This window comes from Corylus avellana, chromosome 2 (assembly GCF_965113065.1).
Source record: "Corylus avellana chromosome 2, dhCorAvel1.hap1.2, whole genome shotgun sequence".
Taxonomy (NCBI): Eukaryota; Viridiplantae; Streptophyta; class Magnoliopsida; order Fagales; family Betulaceae; genus Corylus; species Corylus avellana.
The window spans coordinates 16,788,523-16,806,709 of NC_142491.1; the positions used below are offsets into that span (position 1 = coordinate 16,788,523).

Genomic DNA, 18,187 nt, shown 5'->3' on the forward strand with positions numbered 1-18,187 from the left:
AAGGGCCTATTCCTATGAATAGTTATTCCCGTGGGAATAACTAATTCCTTACATAGAAGAATAGCTAAAATGAGAGAAACAACTATTCCTTAAGAAATGTAATACATTTTTCAATATTACCCATATTATTTTTTATTTTATTTTAAACTTAACATACTTTATTTTCTGTGTTATTTTTTTATTTTTTATTTTTTTTTAATATAAGTTGAAAAAACTAAATAAAAAAATATGGGGCTTTTAGTAATTTTGATTCAATTTCAGTTAGAGAATGTGTGATGTTACCAAACTAAGGAATATGAATAACTATTAAATTCCATTCTCCTCTATTTCTAGTAATAAGTAATAACTATTCACTTTTCATAATGGAATACGCATTCCATGAATCAAACGGGCCCTAAATATTACACCCTCATTTCACTTGCATCCCACTATGCTGACGTGGCATTGTCAATTAACTATTAGATTATTATTATTATTTTTTCTTTTAACAAGGGCTAATTTAAGGGTAGATTAATAATATCATCTTAATATAGTGGGACAGTGGTGTGTATATAGCATTACTCTATACCACATTTAATCCCATAACTATTCCACAAAGGCAATCCCAATCAAACCTTGATTTTTTTTTTTTTTTGTTTAACAATGACTAATTAAAATTAAATGGTTGGTTTGGACTACCACATAGGCATTGTGAGATAAAATTGTGGTTTCTAGCATTATTCTTATGCAAAAAATCATCTTAAACACATTAAAACAAATGCTGATAATACATGAAGCAATTTGACACGCATAAGGTTCTACATTCACATTTTGGATGAGGAGGAAATATGATCTCAATTCTCACGTCTCTAATGCCATATGTAGTTGGTCACTAAATAATAAATTTAGGGTTAAATACTTAATACCCTCTAGAGTTTCATTTCTTTATTTTTTTACCCCTTAGGGTTTGATTTTTGATTTTTATTTTTTTACCCCTTAGGATTTGATTTTTATCACAGGAAGTAGGCCTGGATATCGGTCAAAACGGTCCGATTTTGGCTCTTATCGGTTATTAATCGATAATTTTCGGTTAAACGATTTATTAACCAATACCGAACCAATAAAAATTTTAACCGAAATTATCGGTTATAACGGTACACGATTAAACCGTGAGCTTTATATTGATTTATTTTGTTAGGCCAAAAATGAGTTTTTTTTTTTTTACTTTTGAGAGCCCAAATACTTTTTGTTGGGCTAAAATAACTTATTAAAAATGAGTTGTTTTAAGGTCCAAATACTTTTTGTTGGGACTGAAATATTTGTTTTTTGGGCTAAAAATTGAAGCTTTTTTATATTGATCCACCACAAATTTTTTCTTTATATTATAAAATACATTTTTCCAAAGCAAATGGACTAATTAACATAATGAATGCTAGTTACTAATTAGACTAACAAAATTAGTTAATGAAAAATGCTTTCACCAAAGGCAAAGAAATCCCATCTAATGCCATCACTAAAAAAAAAGTCAAACCTACTCAATCCCAAATTTAGATAAGGTGGTTACATAGGTATATATATAATCCCAAAACTACGTGGTTTTGGCATCCCTACTTAACGGCTTATATCAGTTAAATGGTTAACCAATATGAAATTTCTAACCGAACCAAACCGAACCGATAAGCATATCGGTATAAAAAAATTAAATGATAAGGATATCGGTATATCGGTTCGGTCGAAACCGGCATACGACCGGTAATCGGTAACCGGTTAATCTGCCCATCCCTAACAGGAGGTACCTGTAATTTTGATAAAGACCAAATTGGTCATTTCGTTCATTGATTGTTAGTTGACTTAACGGAAGTCCATGTTACTGACACGTGGACCAATGGGTCTTGGGGGTGGTTTCGGCTACCTCCTTGGTGCCCTCGGCCACCCCCATCCGGCCAGATAGAGGTGGCCAGGTCACCCCCATGGCCAAATGGCAAGGCCCCAATTTTTAATTTTTTTTTTTGAAAAGAAATATTTTTTTAATTTTTTTTTTAAAATAAAAAATTTAATTGGTCCACATGTTAGTGACATGGACTTCCGTTGAGTCAACTAACGGTCAATGGACGGAATGACCTATTTGGTCTTTATCAAAACCATTGTGTATCTCATGTGATAAAAATGAAACCATAAGGAGAAAAAAAAAAAAAAAATGAAACCCTAGGGGTATTAGGTATTTTAACCCTTAAATTTATTGGTCAAATTTTGTTGTTTAATTTTTTTTATTTGTATAGCAACATGTGGCACTCTTATGGACTGCCAACGTAATATTATAAGAAAAGAGTAATGTTAGGTACCATATTTTTATCCTCCTAAAGTTGATGTGGCTTTTAAAATCACTATTAAATTTTAAATGAATCATACTTAAATTTTGATCCAATAGTAATTTTAAAAGCCACATCAGTTTTAGAAAAATTTTAGGAGGATAAAAAGATAATACCTAACATTACTATATAAGAAAATTGTCTATACCAAAAGCATGGCAAATATAAGAAAATTGTCTATACCAAAAGCATGGCAAAACGTGGCACTCTTATAGGATAAGTAATAGATTCCTAAATAGGCCCAAAACTTGGATTGATTAGGTTCCAAATTAGGGCCAACTTAAGCGGATTTGTCTGTTAATGGTGGGCTTTTTCCAGACTAGTCCGAGATCTGCCCGGCTTGAATCAGTCGGATTCTTTAAATCCGGAGCGGTCCTTTAAGCCTAAATGAGACATTCGGCCCATAATGTCTGATTGAGGCCCAATTTCTGATCCACCAGGATTTTCTGTCAATTTTACTTCATAGCTGATCACAGAGTTGCCGAGCAACACCTACAGTCTCACAGAGATGCGAAAATGGAGAGCAGTGTTCAGAGGCGAGTGGAGGCTATTTACCGTCACCTGTTACTGCCACGTGAACCCATTTCTGTTCTTCATACGGTGAGATTATTTCATGAACAATTTTTTTTTTTTTCCTAATAATCGAGTATATGTAGCAAATATTTGGACTGACAATTTTTGTTTTGTTTTGTTTTGTTTTGTTTTTGTTTTTGGGGTTATTGTAAGGTTTCATTAAAGGGTGAGGAAGTGAAAAATGGTGAGGCTGAAGCTGTGGTCATAGGGGGTATGGTGTTGGACATTCATGCCACACCTTCAATCCCTGCAAATCCCAGAACCACCACTCCTGGCAAGGTAATTTCTTTTTCTTTATATATATTTTTAATTTCTTCTTATTTCCCATGTATTTTTAATGTTTATTTAGATTTTGATTAATATCTGCAACGGTGTTTCTGGTGGATTTATAAACTGTAAGTTGATAAACATGGCAAAGTCTTATGTTGTTCAAAAGTATGCAATTTATGAGTGGCTTTGGCCCAACAATTCATTGTTAGACTATTTTAAAAGTAGTCTAAGGCTCTATTTTTTCAAATAGGCAGGTTTTATTAAAAGCTTAACTGTGTTTTTAAAAATTGCATTTTGAAATTGCAATTTTTTTCAAACCACATGATTTAAAACTGCTAAACCAAACAGACACTATGTCCTTTAACTATAAAAGATAGAACAAGAACCCCATTTGAGTATTGTTATTCTAAGCTGATCTGGAGTAATTGGATAGTTTCCAGAATATCAGTGCACCAAAAGACATGCTTTTCTTCTTCTTTAAATTAGAGCTTGACATTAAATGTTGTTAATTGATGAAGAGTTAGTTTAAATTCCAATACAAACATAGGTGTGGATTCATTTATATCTGATGATAACTTGTGCATCTCATTGCTAAAATGAGAGAAAACAAAGATGCTAAAATCAAGTTGCTCTATATATATATATATATATACACACACACACTTGATACTTAGCCATGTTCTTGGGATGTGCCCCTATGTGCTTTTAATAAGATTGAATTATTTATCAAAAAATATATTCATGATACTTACTGTTACAGAGTCTTCTGCTCAGGTTCGTTATGCGTTAGGAGGTGTCGCAAGGAATGTTGCAGACTGCATGTCGAAGGTTGGAACAAAGCCTTTCATGATTAGTGCTGTGGGGCTTGATATGGCAGGTTGGTTTTTGCATCCCTTTCTTTTGGGTTATCTTGATAGTTCTGTGGCTTTTACAGGAGGCATGCCACCTCCAGGTGATAGTGGCACTTGTGGTTTGTTCACAGGTGGGATTGTGTGGGAAAACTATATGTCGGTTTAATCATTTTTTTTTTTGGTTCTTTCTCTTTCTCTAGAAGTGTTCTATGAATAATATGGTGAATTTGTTAGAAGCTAGAACTTTTTCATCACATATATGGATTGATTAAAATGCATAGCTAATAGGCCTGTTGGTGAATTTATTTATTTGTTTTTCTCCTCATCCAATTCGACCAACAGCAAATATAGCTTCTTCCAAATCTGACAATTTTTACTTTTCTTTATAGGAAATTTGTTGTTGGAGCACTGGAAATCTGCTGGGCTATCTACAGAAGGTTGTTCTTCTCACATTTACGACAGCCTTTTGTTATTATCTGTGGAGATCATTGCTTTTCAATATTGCTTAAATCCTTGATTCACATGTAAATTTGAATGTATTTAAAACTCAATAAGCCTGTGTCTTTTACTCCTATTTTGACTTGGCCATGAAACTGTAAAACTCAAAACAATCTTGTTGTAGGTTGGGGTGGTTTGATCTCTGGCACAAAAATTTTTGTCACTAAAACAAGGTAGTCTCACTCATAGTCTTCGCAACTCCCAGTTCAATGGTGGACATCTTGGTTCCACCATGATGTTTTCCTTGAACATTTTTCATGCTGGATTCGCTGGTGTGACTACTATAATTAATAATTTAGTACTTTGCATAGTTTTATTGGCTCTGGTAAAATACCGAGAATAACTTGGGAATTTTAGAGTGACAAGAATAATTAGAAATATGTATGAAGGAAAAAAAATTATAAAATGAATTAATGATACAGAACCTCAATGAGGGAGATAATTATACTTGAAAATTTAGGAGTTCTGAGATAAATAGGAATGTAGTCCTAATTCATATATAATCTACTGGCACTCTGTTTGATAGAAGTTTTAGGAGCTGAAAAAAAAAATTACGTTTTAGGAGAGCCAGTTCAATGCTAGCCACTAGTAACATTGCAAGTTTTGTTTTCTTCACATCTTAGTGGAAGTCAAATTGAAGTATTAATGAATGAGGTTCAGTCCTCTTTCCTCCTTGAATATGGAAATAATTCAGTACAAAGCGTCCTAGTCTATTCTTACATATTTTTGCTTGGAGTAGGGATTCGGAAGCAACAAGATATTGGGACTCCGGTTGTATGCAACATACTTGATGTCAGTGGAGAGTTGGCGGCTGCTGTTGCAAGCGTGGAAGCTATTGTGAGTTAATTTAGGTGGCTTTAGGTAATCTGCCAATTTATACAAGCTTAAGAATAGTACCTTCAGGGTGTTATATATTTTTTTCCTATTACCTTGACACAGGAAAAGTTTCTTACGCCTGAGTGGATTAGGCAATTCAAGTACAATATATGTTCTGCTCCAATATTGATGGTTGATGCAAACCTGAATCCTCCTGCTCTAGAAGCTTCTTGCCAAAGTACTTCCAAACTCTCTCTCTCTCTCTCTCTCTCTCTCTCTCTCTCTCCTCAATACATTTATTATTTTTAATTGTTGGCCGTCAACTGTGCTGATTATATTTATTTCTCAATTTTCCACTCTTATCTTATCTTTATTATTATTATTATTATTATTTCTCAGTTTTATTTTCATTTGGGTGTTCTCAGTTGCCGCAGAATCTAATATTCCAGTGTGGTTTGAGCCCGTATCGGTTGCAAAATCCAGAAGAATTGCCTCGGTTGCCAAGTATGTGAGTGCTATGCTTTTTGGGTGCACGCACATTTACAATCAATTCTTCTTAGCTTAAAGCCGAAACTTGGGAATTTTTGAGAAGGTGGTCATTTATGTTCTGGGTTCTACTCTGCCACCTCATTCTGTGTGGCACATGCTTAGGACTTAATTCAGCCAAACTTTTAGGATATGGAATTTGTGTAGCACATGCTACCCTTGATCCTACACTTTATTCACTTATCTTTTCTGGAGGTTTTCTGCAGGTAAGTATTGCTTCACCCAACGAAGATGAACTTATTGCCATGGCAAATGCTGTGTCTTGTGCAAATGCATTTCCTCCAATCGAAAGGGGAAATAAATATTCAACAGAATCATTGTTCCAAAAGCTAAAACCAGCAATCTGGGCTTTGCTAGAAAAGGGTATCAGAATAGTTGTTGTGACCCTTGGTTCAGATGGAGCCTTCTTATGCTCTAGAGGAGGGCCAAGCTTTATGAGAGCTGTTTTAGAGAGAATCAAACCACATGGTTCTAGCAGACAGTTCTATCAGATTGTGACATCAAGTTGTCCTCCGCATTGGTATGGTGCTACAAATTTGGAAAGGGATTCTCATCTTTTCGCTGTGCATTTTCCCGCGCTTCCTGCGTCAGTGGTGAGGCTCACAGGGGCTGGTGATTGCTTGGTCGGCGGAATGCTTGCTTCTATTTGTGCAGGTTTAAATGTTATGCAGAGTGTGGCGGTTGGAATTGCGGCAGCCAAAGCTTCTGTTGAGGCAGAGACCAATGTGCCGACTGCATTTAATTTGGCCAATATTGCAGGTAAGTGTTCATATATTGTATTTACAAAACTGAATGGTAATGTTACAAAAGAAAGGATTCATCACCAAAATAACTAAAAAGTTGGTAAACATTGCCATTTTTTTAAGTGAATTTCTTCTGTGCAGATGACGCGAGGTCAGTGTACTCCGGTGGCAAAGTTGTATTCAATCAATCGATGTTGTAAAAGCATCATAAAGTAATTTGACTCTGAAATTGCTAGCTAAACTGGTGCATGTGTTATTGATCTGATAGAAATTTCGACTTGAACACCATGTCAATCTTTCTCTTTTTTGCCAATAGTCTTTCTTATCTTTGGTTGTTAAATATGTTGAGGCTGTCTCTGGATTGATCCTTGATTTTTGGTTGATATTCATGGAAACATCATTCAGCATACCCCTTTTATGGGGATCCGGCTCCTCTCCGGTCCTGTTGGACTGGAGAGGCCTCCAGTTAATGGCCAAGATGGCCCTAGGAAAAATTCTAAGGCCATCATTCTGCCACGTGTTCCAATATTAAAAAAATAATAAAATATTATTTACTATTTTTAAAATAAATAAAAACTAACATATATATTGTTTGTTATATTGCCCTTGGGGGTGGCCGGACCACCCCCAAGAGCCACCGTTTGGCCATGGGGTGGCTCCCTACCCCCAAGGGCTCAAATAAAAAAAAAAAAATTATTTGTTTGGCCTTTGGGGGTGGCCGAACCACCCCAAGGGCCACCGTTTGGATGAGCCCGCCACCACCACCACCAAATGAATCCCGCAGCCGCATTACATTTTCATGTGAGCATTACATTTTTTTTTTTTTAATTTTATTAAAAATGCATGTAAGAATTATGTGTTTTAAGGCTGTATATTTAGTTTGATAAATTGAGTTGGATAAATTTTGTCTTAACTCAATTTGGAGAAAAACTTTGTTATCTTTTTTTTCTTATCCCAAACAATTAAAGAATAAATAAATTTGACCATTTGGTAAGTAAAAGATTTGATCTTGTCAATTTTTTTTTTTTTTTTAATTACGTGGAACTTACTAAGCATAGCCTTTTTGACTCATGGAGAATAAACCTTGAATACCCGACCCCACTTGCAGAATCGCATATCAAGTAATAAAAAAAAAAACACTAATTAGTTAATGGTCAACAACTATATGTTCTTAATTATTTCACTAATTAAGGAAATTTTATACGTTTTTCATTTTAATGGATCAAAATTCATATAAAATAAATAAATAAAAGAAAGCGAAAATTGACGTCATATATATTTTTTTCTGCTGACATGTCATTAACTTTCTCGTCCACTCTTAGACGACGTCGAGTCGGTTCTCAACAAGAGGAAAAAGCAAGAAAAAGAACTCGCGCTGTTTTTCCTTTTCTTCTACGTTATTCAACTCTCAGATCGTATTCATGCCTGTGTGATGTGGTCCCTGAAAGAAGGCCTTAAGTATCAAGTTCAAGCCATAAAAGCTGCTCTTACACCAACCATTTTCACGTCCAATCAACTCATTCACCTGTACTCCAAACATGGCCTTCTGCGTGAAGCTCGCAGACTGTTCGAAGAAATGCCTGAACGAAACGTCTTCTCTTGGAATGCAATAATCTCCGCGTATATAAAATCAAAAAACTTGACACAAGCGCGAGCATTATTTGATGGTGCTTCCCAAAGAGATTTGGTTACGTATAATTCAATGTTATCCGGGTATGTAAGTGCTGATGGGTATGATTATGAAGATCAGGCACTCAAGTTGTTTATTGACATGCAGTCGGCACGTGAGGGGATTGGATTTGATGAGTTTACTCTCACGACGATGCTTAACTTGGCTGCCAAGCTAAGTGTGGTATCATATGGGAGGCAGTTACATTCTTATATGGTGAAAAGTGCTAACGATTTAAGCAGGTTTGCGGTTAGCTCTCTTATAGATATGTATTCTAAATGTGGTTGTTTTGAAGAAGCATTGTGTGTGTCTAGTGGATGTGGTAGTGGGGTGGTTGATTTGGTTTCCAAGAATGCAATGGTGGCAGCTTGCTGTAGGGAAGGCAAATTGGAGATGGCTTTGGATATTTTTTTGAGAGATCCCGAGTTAAATGACACGGTTTCTTGGAACACATTGATCTCGGGATACACTAACGTTGGTTGTGAGGAGGAGTCGTTGAGGTTGTTTGTTCGTATGGCTGAGAATGGCTTTAGATGGAATGAACATACTTTTGCGAGTGTTTTGAGTGCTTGCTCAGGGCTGAAAAGTATGAAGCTTGGAAAGGAAGTCCATGCTTGGGTTTTGAAAAATGGGTTGAGTTTCAATCCATTTATAAGCAGTGGCATTGTTGATGTCTACTGCAAGTGTGCAAATATGAAATACGCAGAGTCAGTTCATGCAGCAATTGGGATTGAAAACTCCTTTGCAATCACTTCGATGATTGTGGGGCATGCATCACAAGGCAACATGGTAGAAGCCCGAAGGCTTTTTGATTCATTACCAGAGAAGAATTTTGTTGTCTGGACAGCTTTATTTTCAGGTTATGTCAGATCACAGCAATGTGAAGCTGCAATTGGACTTTGGCATGAGTTTAAAGCTAAGGAAGAAACTGTTCCTGATGCTTTGATCCTCGTCAGTTTGCTCAGCACTTGTGCAATACAAGCTGCCCTGGGGCCTGGAAAGCAGATTCATGCTTATGTACTAAGAGTGGGGATTGGGATGGATGAGAAGCTGATCACTGCTTTGGTTGATATGTACTCAAAATGTGGGAAGATCGCATATTCAGAAAAGATTTTCCAAAGAGTTATTGTCAGAGATTCAGTGCTTTACAATGTAATGATAGCTGGTTATGCTCACCACGGGCATGAAAATCAAGCTATCCTGCTTTTTAGGGAAATGGTGGAGAGAGGTTTCAAACCTGATGCAGTCACCTTTGTTGCACTTCTATCAGCTTGTCGTCATTGTGGATTAGTAGAACAGGGTGAGGAGTTCTTCCATTCCATGAGAAAAGACTATAACATATTGCCTGAAATTGACCACTATGCATGTATGATTGATCTGTACGGAAGGGCTACTCAACTAGAAAAGGCTATAGCTTTCATAAGAACGATTCCAATAAAACTGGATGCTGTAATCTTGGGGGCATTTCTTAATGCTTGTAGGATAAATGGAAATACAGTACTTGCTAGAGAGGCAGAGGAGAAACTACTAAAAAGTGCAGGAGATGACGGCGCTCGGTATGTTCAGTTGGCCAATGTCTATGCTGCAGAGGGCAATTGGGATGAGATGGGGAGAATAAGGAAGAAGATGAGAGGGAAGGAGGTCAAGAAGCTTGCTGGTTGCAGCTGGGTATACTTGGAAAACAGAGTTCACACATTCACTTCTAGTGATATGTCTCACCCTAAAACAGAGGATATGTATAAAACCTTAGCCTTCTTGACTGAAGAACTATATGAAATATCCAGGACATCACTTTGAGGTCATCTTCAAATTTCAGCATGACAACATGATTGATTTCAGATGCTTTTGGATATAGAAATTCCTGGTCTAGTTGGATGTGGAAAAACTAAGAGACCGCCATTCATTTTCAAAAGGTATCTCTCCATCCTACTGACCTCATACAATAGAGTCGGATTCTATTTTGTTCCTTGTTCTTTGTCATGCAATGTTGTTACGGTGCAAATGATTAAGATTCTTTTATTCTGAATATATCTCCATGCTCATTCATTCATAACTTGTTTATCTATCAGAAAGCCTAAACATGGAGAAAAGAATATGTGAATATTGGACTCAATGATAAAAAATAAAAATAAAAAACCCAACTGAGGCAGGAACAGTCCAGATCCTGATTTTCTCTTATAGAAGAGAGAGACCACTCTTCTTGTCATTCTACTGCACTTTGAGGTATACTCCTCTCCCGCTTTTCAGGCGGTGTTTCTTTAGGGTTTGGCATATACAAAGAAATGAAAAAAGAGGATCTCCAACAATTAGAGTGTCTGAATTTCGCTAAGATTCTGTTTGTTTCGACCTAGCATATTTATTGTTAAAAAATATTTTTAAGGAAATTATTTTTTCGGGAAAAGAATTTCAGCTGGAAACATTTTCGGCATTGACTCATACGGAAAATTAGTCACGGCAATCGTAACGGCAATGGCAGTGACAATGACTTCCGACGACCTCGGCGTTGGAGACAATTACCAGCAACTTTTGAAGACCTTAGGCAACGGTGGCTAATGGCAGTAGAAAATGAACGGTAAGAAAGAGTGTGTGCGAGAAGGAAATCTAGTATTATGGGTTGAGAATAACAAATTCAAATTCAGAAAATGGTTTACAAAAAAATAAAAAAACCATTTGATGCGGCTTAAAGGAAGTTTTCCTAATGAATCGAAAATATTTTTGATTTAACCAAGATAAAAAAAAATAGGGTTCGAAACAAACAATAACCTAAAATTCGGACACTCCATATACAGGAAGTGTAGAACTCACCTTTCTTGGCCAGTGTAGGGGGCTAGGGTAATTTGCCCCACAACCTCTTTTGTGTGGGCTGTCCAAATTTCAATCCAGTTGTAGAGAATCCCATCCTTAAATGAAAGCTGTTTTGTTTGATTGACCATGCACCGAGTTGTCCAAATTCTTGCACTTGGTCGTAATCTTACCATACCAAATTATAAGCTGATCACCATCATCTTATAATCTAAAAAATTACTTAGACAAACTAACAGGATGTGTACCCTGACTAGTCGTTTCTCTTGCATTTGGACATTACACAACCAACTCTCATTAAATTAATCAATTAAATAAGAATTAAAAGCTCATTAATTTGGTCAACTCTGCTTGTTACCTTCTTTCACTGCTCCATGATTCAACTCTACCTCCCCCAGGCTATTGCTAGCTCTGCCCAACCACCCTCTGAACTTCCCATACAGCGAAGTACCGCTCGCTCTCTGACACTCAGTTGCCCACAATCTCTCTCTCTCTCTCCTCACAAACCCAGAAATGTCTTCCTTTGCCGACAATATGAACTAACTCTGCCCACTTGCTTTCCTCTCCCTCTGAGACCCCGAGTCCGTACACCCATTAAAGCCCACCAATGAGTAGCCGGAGAGACGGGCCCTTGATGCGGAACACGGCGCAGTCGCTTGACAAATCGAGGGTCGCAATCACCGCGGCGATCGGAGTCGGAGTCCTGTTGGGTTGCGTCTTCGCCTTCTTGTTTCCTCACGGCCTCTTCTCCCCAGCCCGTGTTTACACTTCCCGCGTCTCCAATTCTAACAATGCGCAGGTTCGGATCTCCATGCCCGCAGTTTAGTTTTTCAATAAAAGAAGGTTCTTTTTGTTTTGGGATATTGAATTGTTATTTTCCAACTGGTGGTTTTTAGTGTTTGATTGTGAAAGTTTGGTGATCCGTGATTGGATTGGTGGGTCTGATTTAGGATCCTGAAATTTGGTGGGAACGAAGTCGTTGACTTTGAGTTTCTGTTGTTTGACTTTGAATTCAACTAGCAAATAATCTCTGTATGCCCTTCATCCCAATTTATGTGTCTTGGTTAGAAATGACAAGATTATTGAAGTATAATAAATTTTACTTAAGAAAGAGGACATGCATTTAGGGACGTTGCAAAAAGGAAAGCAACACATTTAGATTGGGACAGAGGGAGTAATTTTGGACGGTTTGGCTGAGTCTGTAATAATGAAATGGATGAGACACTTGGTGCTTGTTTACTCTACTTTTCTGTTTCTGGGAATTATTTTTAAATCTTAAATTCTCTGATAATTCACTGAGAATATGTGATTGGTATATGCTCAGTCCCCATTTTGGTCTTTGTGTGAAATGTGAGATGAGGGGGAGTTCATTTCATTCGTGCCGATACATCTCATATAGTGTGCATCTTTTATACGGTTTTTTTATAATCTTTTCATCTTGTGGCCATGAGTATGGTTTGTATGGAGTTGCCATGGTTTTGAATATATGAATTCAGTAGATTCTAAGAAAAACATTTCAGGTCTATGGAAATAATATTCGTTTTTCTAGTTGTTTGTTCACCAGGTTGGTTCAGCCCCTTGTGAATCGTCTGAACGGATGAACATGTTGAAATTGGAGTTTGTTGCAGCATCGGTGAAAAATGCCGAGTTGAAAAAAACAGTCAGGGAGCTTACTGAAAAGCTTAGATTGGCTGAACAAAGGAAGGATCAGGCGCAGAAGCAGTTTCTTGTGTTGGGTAAACAGCAGAAAGCTGGACCTTTTGGTACTGTCAAGGGCTTAAGAACCACCTATACCATGGTGCCTGATGAATCTGTGAATCCAAGATTGGCAAAGATACTAGAGAAAGTTGCTGTTGAGAGAGAGCTTGTAGTTGCTCTTGCAAACTCAAATGTGAAGGACATGTTGGAAGTCTGGTTCACTAATATTAAGAGAGTGGGTATAACCAATTATCTGGTTGTTGCTTTAGATGACGAGATTGCTAGGTTCTGCAAGTCAAATGATGTTCCAGTGTATAAGAGAGACCCGGATGAAGGTATCGATTCGGTTGCGAGGAATGGAGGGAACCATGCTGTCTCCGCGTTGAAGTTTCGTATTCTGAGGGAGTTTTTGCAGCTGGGTTATAGTGTTCTTCTATCAGATGTTGATATTGTGTATTTGCAGAATCCTTTTCATTATCTCTATAGGGATTCTGATGTGGAGTCCATGACTGATGGTCATGATAACATGACAGCTTATGGCTACAATGATGTCTTTGATGAACCTGCAATGGGATGGGCGCGATTTGCTCATACGATGCGGATTTGGGTCTATAACTCTGGTTTCTTCTATATTAGACCAACAATCCCTTCAATTGAGCTTCTGGATCGTGTAGCTGGTCGACTTTCTAGAGAGCCAAGGTCTTGGGACCAGGCAGTTTTTAATGAGGAACTGTTTTACCCTTCTCATCCTGGGTATGATGGGCTTCATGCTGCCAGGAGAACCATGGATTTCTATCTTTTTATGAACAGCAAAGTCCTCTTCAAGAGTGTGAGGAACGATGATAACCTGAGCAAGTTCAAACCGGTAATTGTTCATGTAAATTATCACCCTGATAAGCTTCAGAGAATGAAAGCAGTTGTGGAATTTTATGTTGATGGGAAGGAAGATGCACTCAAACCCTTCCCTGATGGTTCAGATTGGTAACATGTTTCTGGAAATGCCTTTAACAATTTAAGAGAGATTTCATCTTTTGTGAGTTTTGCTCTTTTTTGCTACATTTTAAATTTGTGAATTACTTTTGAAATATATTCCTTCTACCATGGGAAGGAACTGTGATGAATTTTTTTTTGACATGTCCGCACAAGAGGGGGGAGGGGGATTCGAATTAGTGACCTCCGCTTCATTTAAGCGTGGTCCCAATCGATTGAGTTACCTCTTGGGGACGGAACTGTGATGATATTGTGATTACGTCTATGTTTTCCAAGATACCATCCAATATAACTCTTTGTTGGTTCTCTTTTAAAAGCAATCCAGGTAGCAAAATTTTTGAAGATCTTTATTAGGTTATTTTAGAATATAGAAAATCTTCATTATGTTCTTTCCTATTGTATCTAAAAACGTATATTCGTCAATAATTAAAGTACCATATATGGAAATTAGATTGCAATATTTCAATTTTCATAATACATAATTTCATTTAGATTGGAAAATCAAAATTACTCCAAAATCAAATGGTTTAAAGTATAGGATTCATATAATGGCATAGTACCAACTAAAATCGTGACTTGTGTCAAATTGTAAATCAGATAAACTTTTAACTAGGTCTGAATCATATAATCAATTATCAACCATCACATTAAGTATTAGAAAACTGATCAACGACCAAGATTTCTTCACATATTTAATATTATTTTTAATTCAATAGCCAAGATCTAATATTGTGAAAATCGAGGATTTAAAACAGAAAGGCTCATATTATTTCTTCCATTTAAGCAAAATCAGGTTGCACATAAAATCTTCTTTCAAGCATTAAAATCTTCATAGAGAAATCTGAAAGGCTCATATTGTTTCTTCCATTTAAGAAAAATAAGGTTGCACATAAAATCTTCATTCAAACATTAATATAACTCCCCGTGAATATCAATTTATTGGTAATTGACTCTATGGTTTGTCACACAGCTTTGTTCATCACAGAACAAAACTCAAGAATTATAATATATCCTAAGAGAGGCTACAACGAAAGACTCTAGCATTATATATATATATATATATATATATATATATAGTGTTTCTTGCTTTTAAAAGAGAACTATGAAATAGAAGTAGCGATTGTTAATTATTGACCAAGATACATTAGGAAGGAACATAACGAAGATTTTCTAGATTTTTTAGAATAACCCCATACAAATCTTTGAGAATTTTGCTTCTCGAATTGCTCTTAAATTTTTTTAGAATAACCCTCAATTATTATTATTTTTTTGAAGGTTAGGAATTTTTTGAAATTCATCATCACAAATTTTTTTGAAATTTTTTTTTTTTTGTTTTTGTTTTTGTTTTTTTAAGATTGAGAAATGCTAAAATCTAATAAAAATTTCATATTTTGCTCATAAAAGTCCATGTGGCAAGATGCTACATCATCTTTTTTGTAGAGAGAAAAAGATCAAACAAAAAGAAGATGATATGGCATCTTGTCACATGGACTTTTATGAGCAAAATATGAAGTTTTTATTTGATTCTAACATATCTTTTGAAGATTATATCTTCGCAGTTTTGTAATGTCAACCTATAAGTTTACTTGTATAAAAAGTTGAAAAGTGCTAGAGAGCCAAACAAATGAACACAGAAAAATTTCCAAACTAACGTGACAAGGGTTTTTAAATTAAAAAAAATGTAATTATTTCTCCTTTGTTTGCCACTCACGGTCTGTCACGACAGTTTAGAAATTTTTCTGAGCTCATTTGTTTGACTCCCTAACACTTCTCTAAAAAGTTATATGTGCTTGGGTATTAAATTAGGGGAAGTGTTGGATTTACAAACAAATTTTACAGAAAAATTTTACAAACTGATGTGGCATAACACGATTAGGTTTTTCAAAATTTGAACTTATCTTATATCCAATCATGTTATACCACATCAATTTGTAAAAGTTTTTCTGTAAAATTTGTTTGTAAGCTTAGCATTCCTCTTAAATTAGATATTATCTTTATATTATAAATATATTTTATATATGGTATTAAATTTTTAACGTTAACATAATAATACCTACCACAGGGAAATTAGGCACCTGCCTTTCCAACTAGTGTTAAAAACAAACGCCCCAAAATGCTGCGTATCGCAACATGACAATCTAAAGATGACACCGTCACACCAAACGCTAAATCGTGGAAGCTTGAGTGGCTAAGCCGCAAGACCTTAACAGTTAACACCAGGCCAATTAAGCGAAACCCCTAAAATAAAATAATCTCAGGAGTAAATATATTTACCCCCGTATATGGCTCGATGTATTTTAAGGCGAAAAGTTTTTTTTTTTTTTTTTTAATAAATTAAATAATATTTATTGTAATATTAATATTATATTTATATTTAAAAATCATTCTTTTTGCTTTTTGAGATGCAAAATTTATTGTGGTCCGAAATTTTGGCTGCTCAACACTTCTCACAAGGCCAAAAAAATATTTTACCCGAAACATTCAATTCAAGAATGGAACATTTAAGATTTGGATGGCAATTAGGTCTTTAATTGTTTTTTTTTTTTTAATTTTTTATTTATGTAAATTGTTTTATTAGGATTCATTAATTGAGGGCTTTATTAAATTGGGGGTATTTATTAAATTACTTATTAACTATGATTAGGGGCTCTAATTAAAGAATATGGACCATAATAAGGGCTTATTATTATTTTTTAATGGAAATTATTTTTATTAACATTTATTAATTGATGGCCTTCTTAATTTGAGGGCCCTAGGCAGCCGCATAATCCGCCTAGGGGTTGAGCCGGGCCTTTTCAATTTAGCCTCCAATGTTTAAAAATTTATAAAATACCTTAACAAAGTATCAAAAATTTGCAATGTAGCAATGTAGCAATTCTGTTAGCCATTTCCGTCTTATTTGACAGAAAAGTATTTTAAGGAGTAAACTTTTTAAAATTACCCCTTTTTTTTGTGGAATTTCAAACACGTCCCCAATTAAAAAAAAAAAAAAAAAATCTAAATATCTATAAAATTTTTGACGCCCACTTTTTGATGGGCCTAGCCACCCCCATAAAAAAAAATCTATGAAATTCATTTCATTTTTGATGAAATAATAAAGTACTTGATCATCGTTGGCCTCAATCAGAAATCATGGGCTGAATGTTTCATTTGGGTTCAAAGGACCGCTCCGTCTTACTGCTTTCAATAAAAAAATCTATGAAATTCATTTCATTTTGATGAAGTTAAAAAGTTGCTTAATCTATTATCAGCAAAGCACTGAAATGTGCACATGATTGTCCATTTATGTTGAGATAACTTTAATTAAGGTGAAAAGGCATTTGATGCTTATCCAATTGGCTGCATTGAATAACTTGAATTCATACCACTTTGTGCAAATTCTATCTTACTTCTTTTAATGAGAAGTGTATTAAAAAAAAAAAGAAAAAAAAAAGAGAAGTGACAATTTTTTTTGAAATTTTTGCTGAATTAAGCGTAACCATGCATTGATTGTAATAAGGATTAGGGGGTGGGGCATGGTAGAATTCAGCTTTAATCTAATAAGGATTGATTGTAAATGTGCATGCATTTAATAATAAGAATAATAATAGCAATAAAGAAAAAGAATCATAAAATCTTAATGGAGATGGTTGTGAGATGATTAGGAGAATGAAGTGTTATTCATTTCGTAAAATGTATAAATGGACTAAATATTCTAATTGAAAGAGCAAATTTTTTGTTGAATTAAGCGTAACTATGCATTGATTGTAATAAGGATTTTGGGGGGGGGGGGGGGGGGGGGGGGGGGAATTTTATTTATTTTTGTTGTTGTTGAATTAAGTGTAACCATATGCATTGATTGTAATAAGGATTTTGGGGGGGGGGGGGGGGGGGGACTTTTGCTTCTTATTTAGCCTCCAATGTTTAAAAGTTTACAATATACCTCAACAAAGTATCAAAAATTTTCAATGTAGCAATTCCGTTAGCCATTTCTATCTTATTTGACAAAAAAACATTTTATGGAGTAAACTTTCCAAAATTGCCCCCCCTTTTTTTTGAGGAATTCCAAACACGCTCCCAATTAAAAAAGAGAAAAAAAAAAAAAAACCAATCTAAATATCTATCAAATTTTTGAGGCCCACTTTCTGATGGGCCTAGCCACCCCCATCAAAAAAATTTATGAAATTCATTTCATTTTGATGAAGTAATAAAGTACTTGACCATCGTTGGCCTCAATCAGAAATCATTGGCTGAATGTCTCATTTGGGCTCAAAGGACCACTCCATCTTACTGCTTTCAATTAAAAAAATCTATGAAATTCATTTCATTTTGATAAAGTAAAAAAGTTGCTTAATCTATTATCAGCGAAACACTGGAATGTGCACATGATTTTCCATTAATGTT

General features: G+C 35.4%; 3 protein-coding genes across 4 annotated transcripts; all 3 read left to right on the forward strand.

Annotated features, from left to right (window-relative positions):
• Positions 1-2,834: 2,834 nt before the first annotated feature.
• LOC132177203 (pfkB-like carbohydrate kinase family protein) lies at positions 2,835-7,015 on the forward strand. Its single transcript, XM_059589456.2, has 9 exons — positions 2,835-2,948; positions 3,075-3,200; positions 3,966-4,068; positions 4,432-4,479; positions 5,280-5,377; positions 5,480-5,594; positions 5,782-5,864; positions 6,109-6,661; positions 6,787-7,015. The coding sequence occupies exons 1-9, from the start codon at positions 2,865-2,867 to the stop codon at positions 6,843-6,845; spliced, it is 1,269 nt and encodes a 422-aa protein (XP_059445439.2). The 5' UTR covers positions 2,835-2,864; the 3' UTR covers positions 6,846-7,015.
• Positions 7,016-7,936: 921 nt separating this feature from the next.
• LOC132177179 (LOW protein: PPR containing-like protein) lies at positions 7,937-10,913 on the forward strand. The gene is made up of 2 exons (XM_059589427.2): positions 7,937-10,227; positions 10,717-10,913. Exon 1 carries the CDS (start codon positions 8,078-8,080, stop codon positions 10,109-10,111), a length of 2,034 nt encoding a protein of 677 aa, XP_059445410.2. The 5' UTR covers positions 7,937-8,077; the 3' UTR covers positions 10,112-10,227; positions 10,717-10,913.
• A 144-nt stretch (positions 10,914-11,057) lies between these two features.
• LOC132177188 (arabinosyltransferase RRA3) lies at positions 11,058-14,036 on the forward strand. Of its 2 annotated transcripts, none has more exons than XM_059589436.2 (2): positions 11,058-11,915; positions 12,666-14,036. In XM_059589436.2, the coding sequence occupies exons 1-2, from the start codon at positions 11,724-11,726 to the stop codon at positions 13,797-13,799; spliced, it is 1,326 nt and encodes a 441-aa protein (XP_059445419.2). In that variant the 5' UTR covers positions 11,058-11,723; the 3' UTR covers positions 13,800-14,036. The 2 variants fall into 2 exon arrangements, with proteins under 2 accessions (XP_059445419.2, XP_059445426.2); XM_059589443.2 differs by having other exon boundaries at positions 12,681-14,036.
• The last annotated feature ends 4,151 nt before the right edge of the window (positions 14,037-18,187 follow it).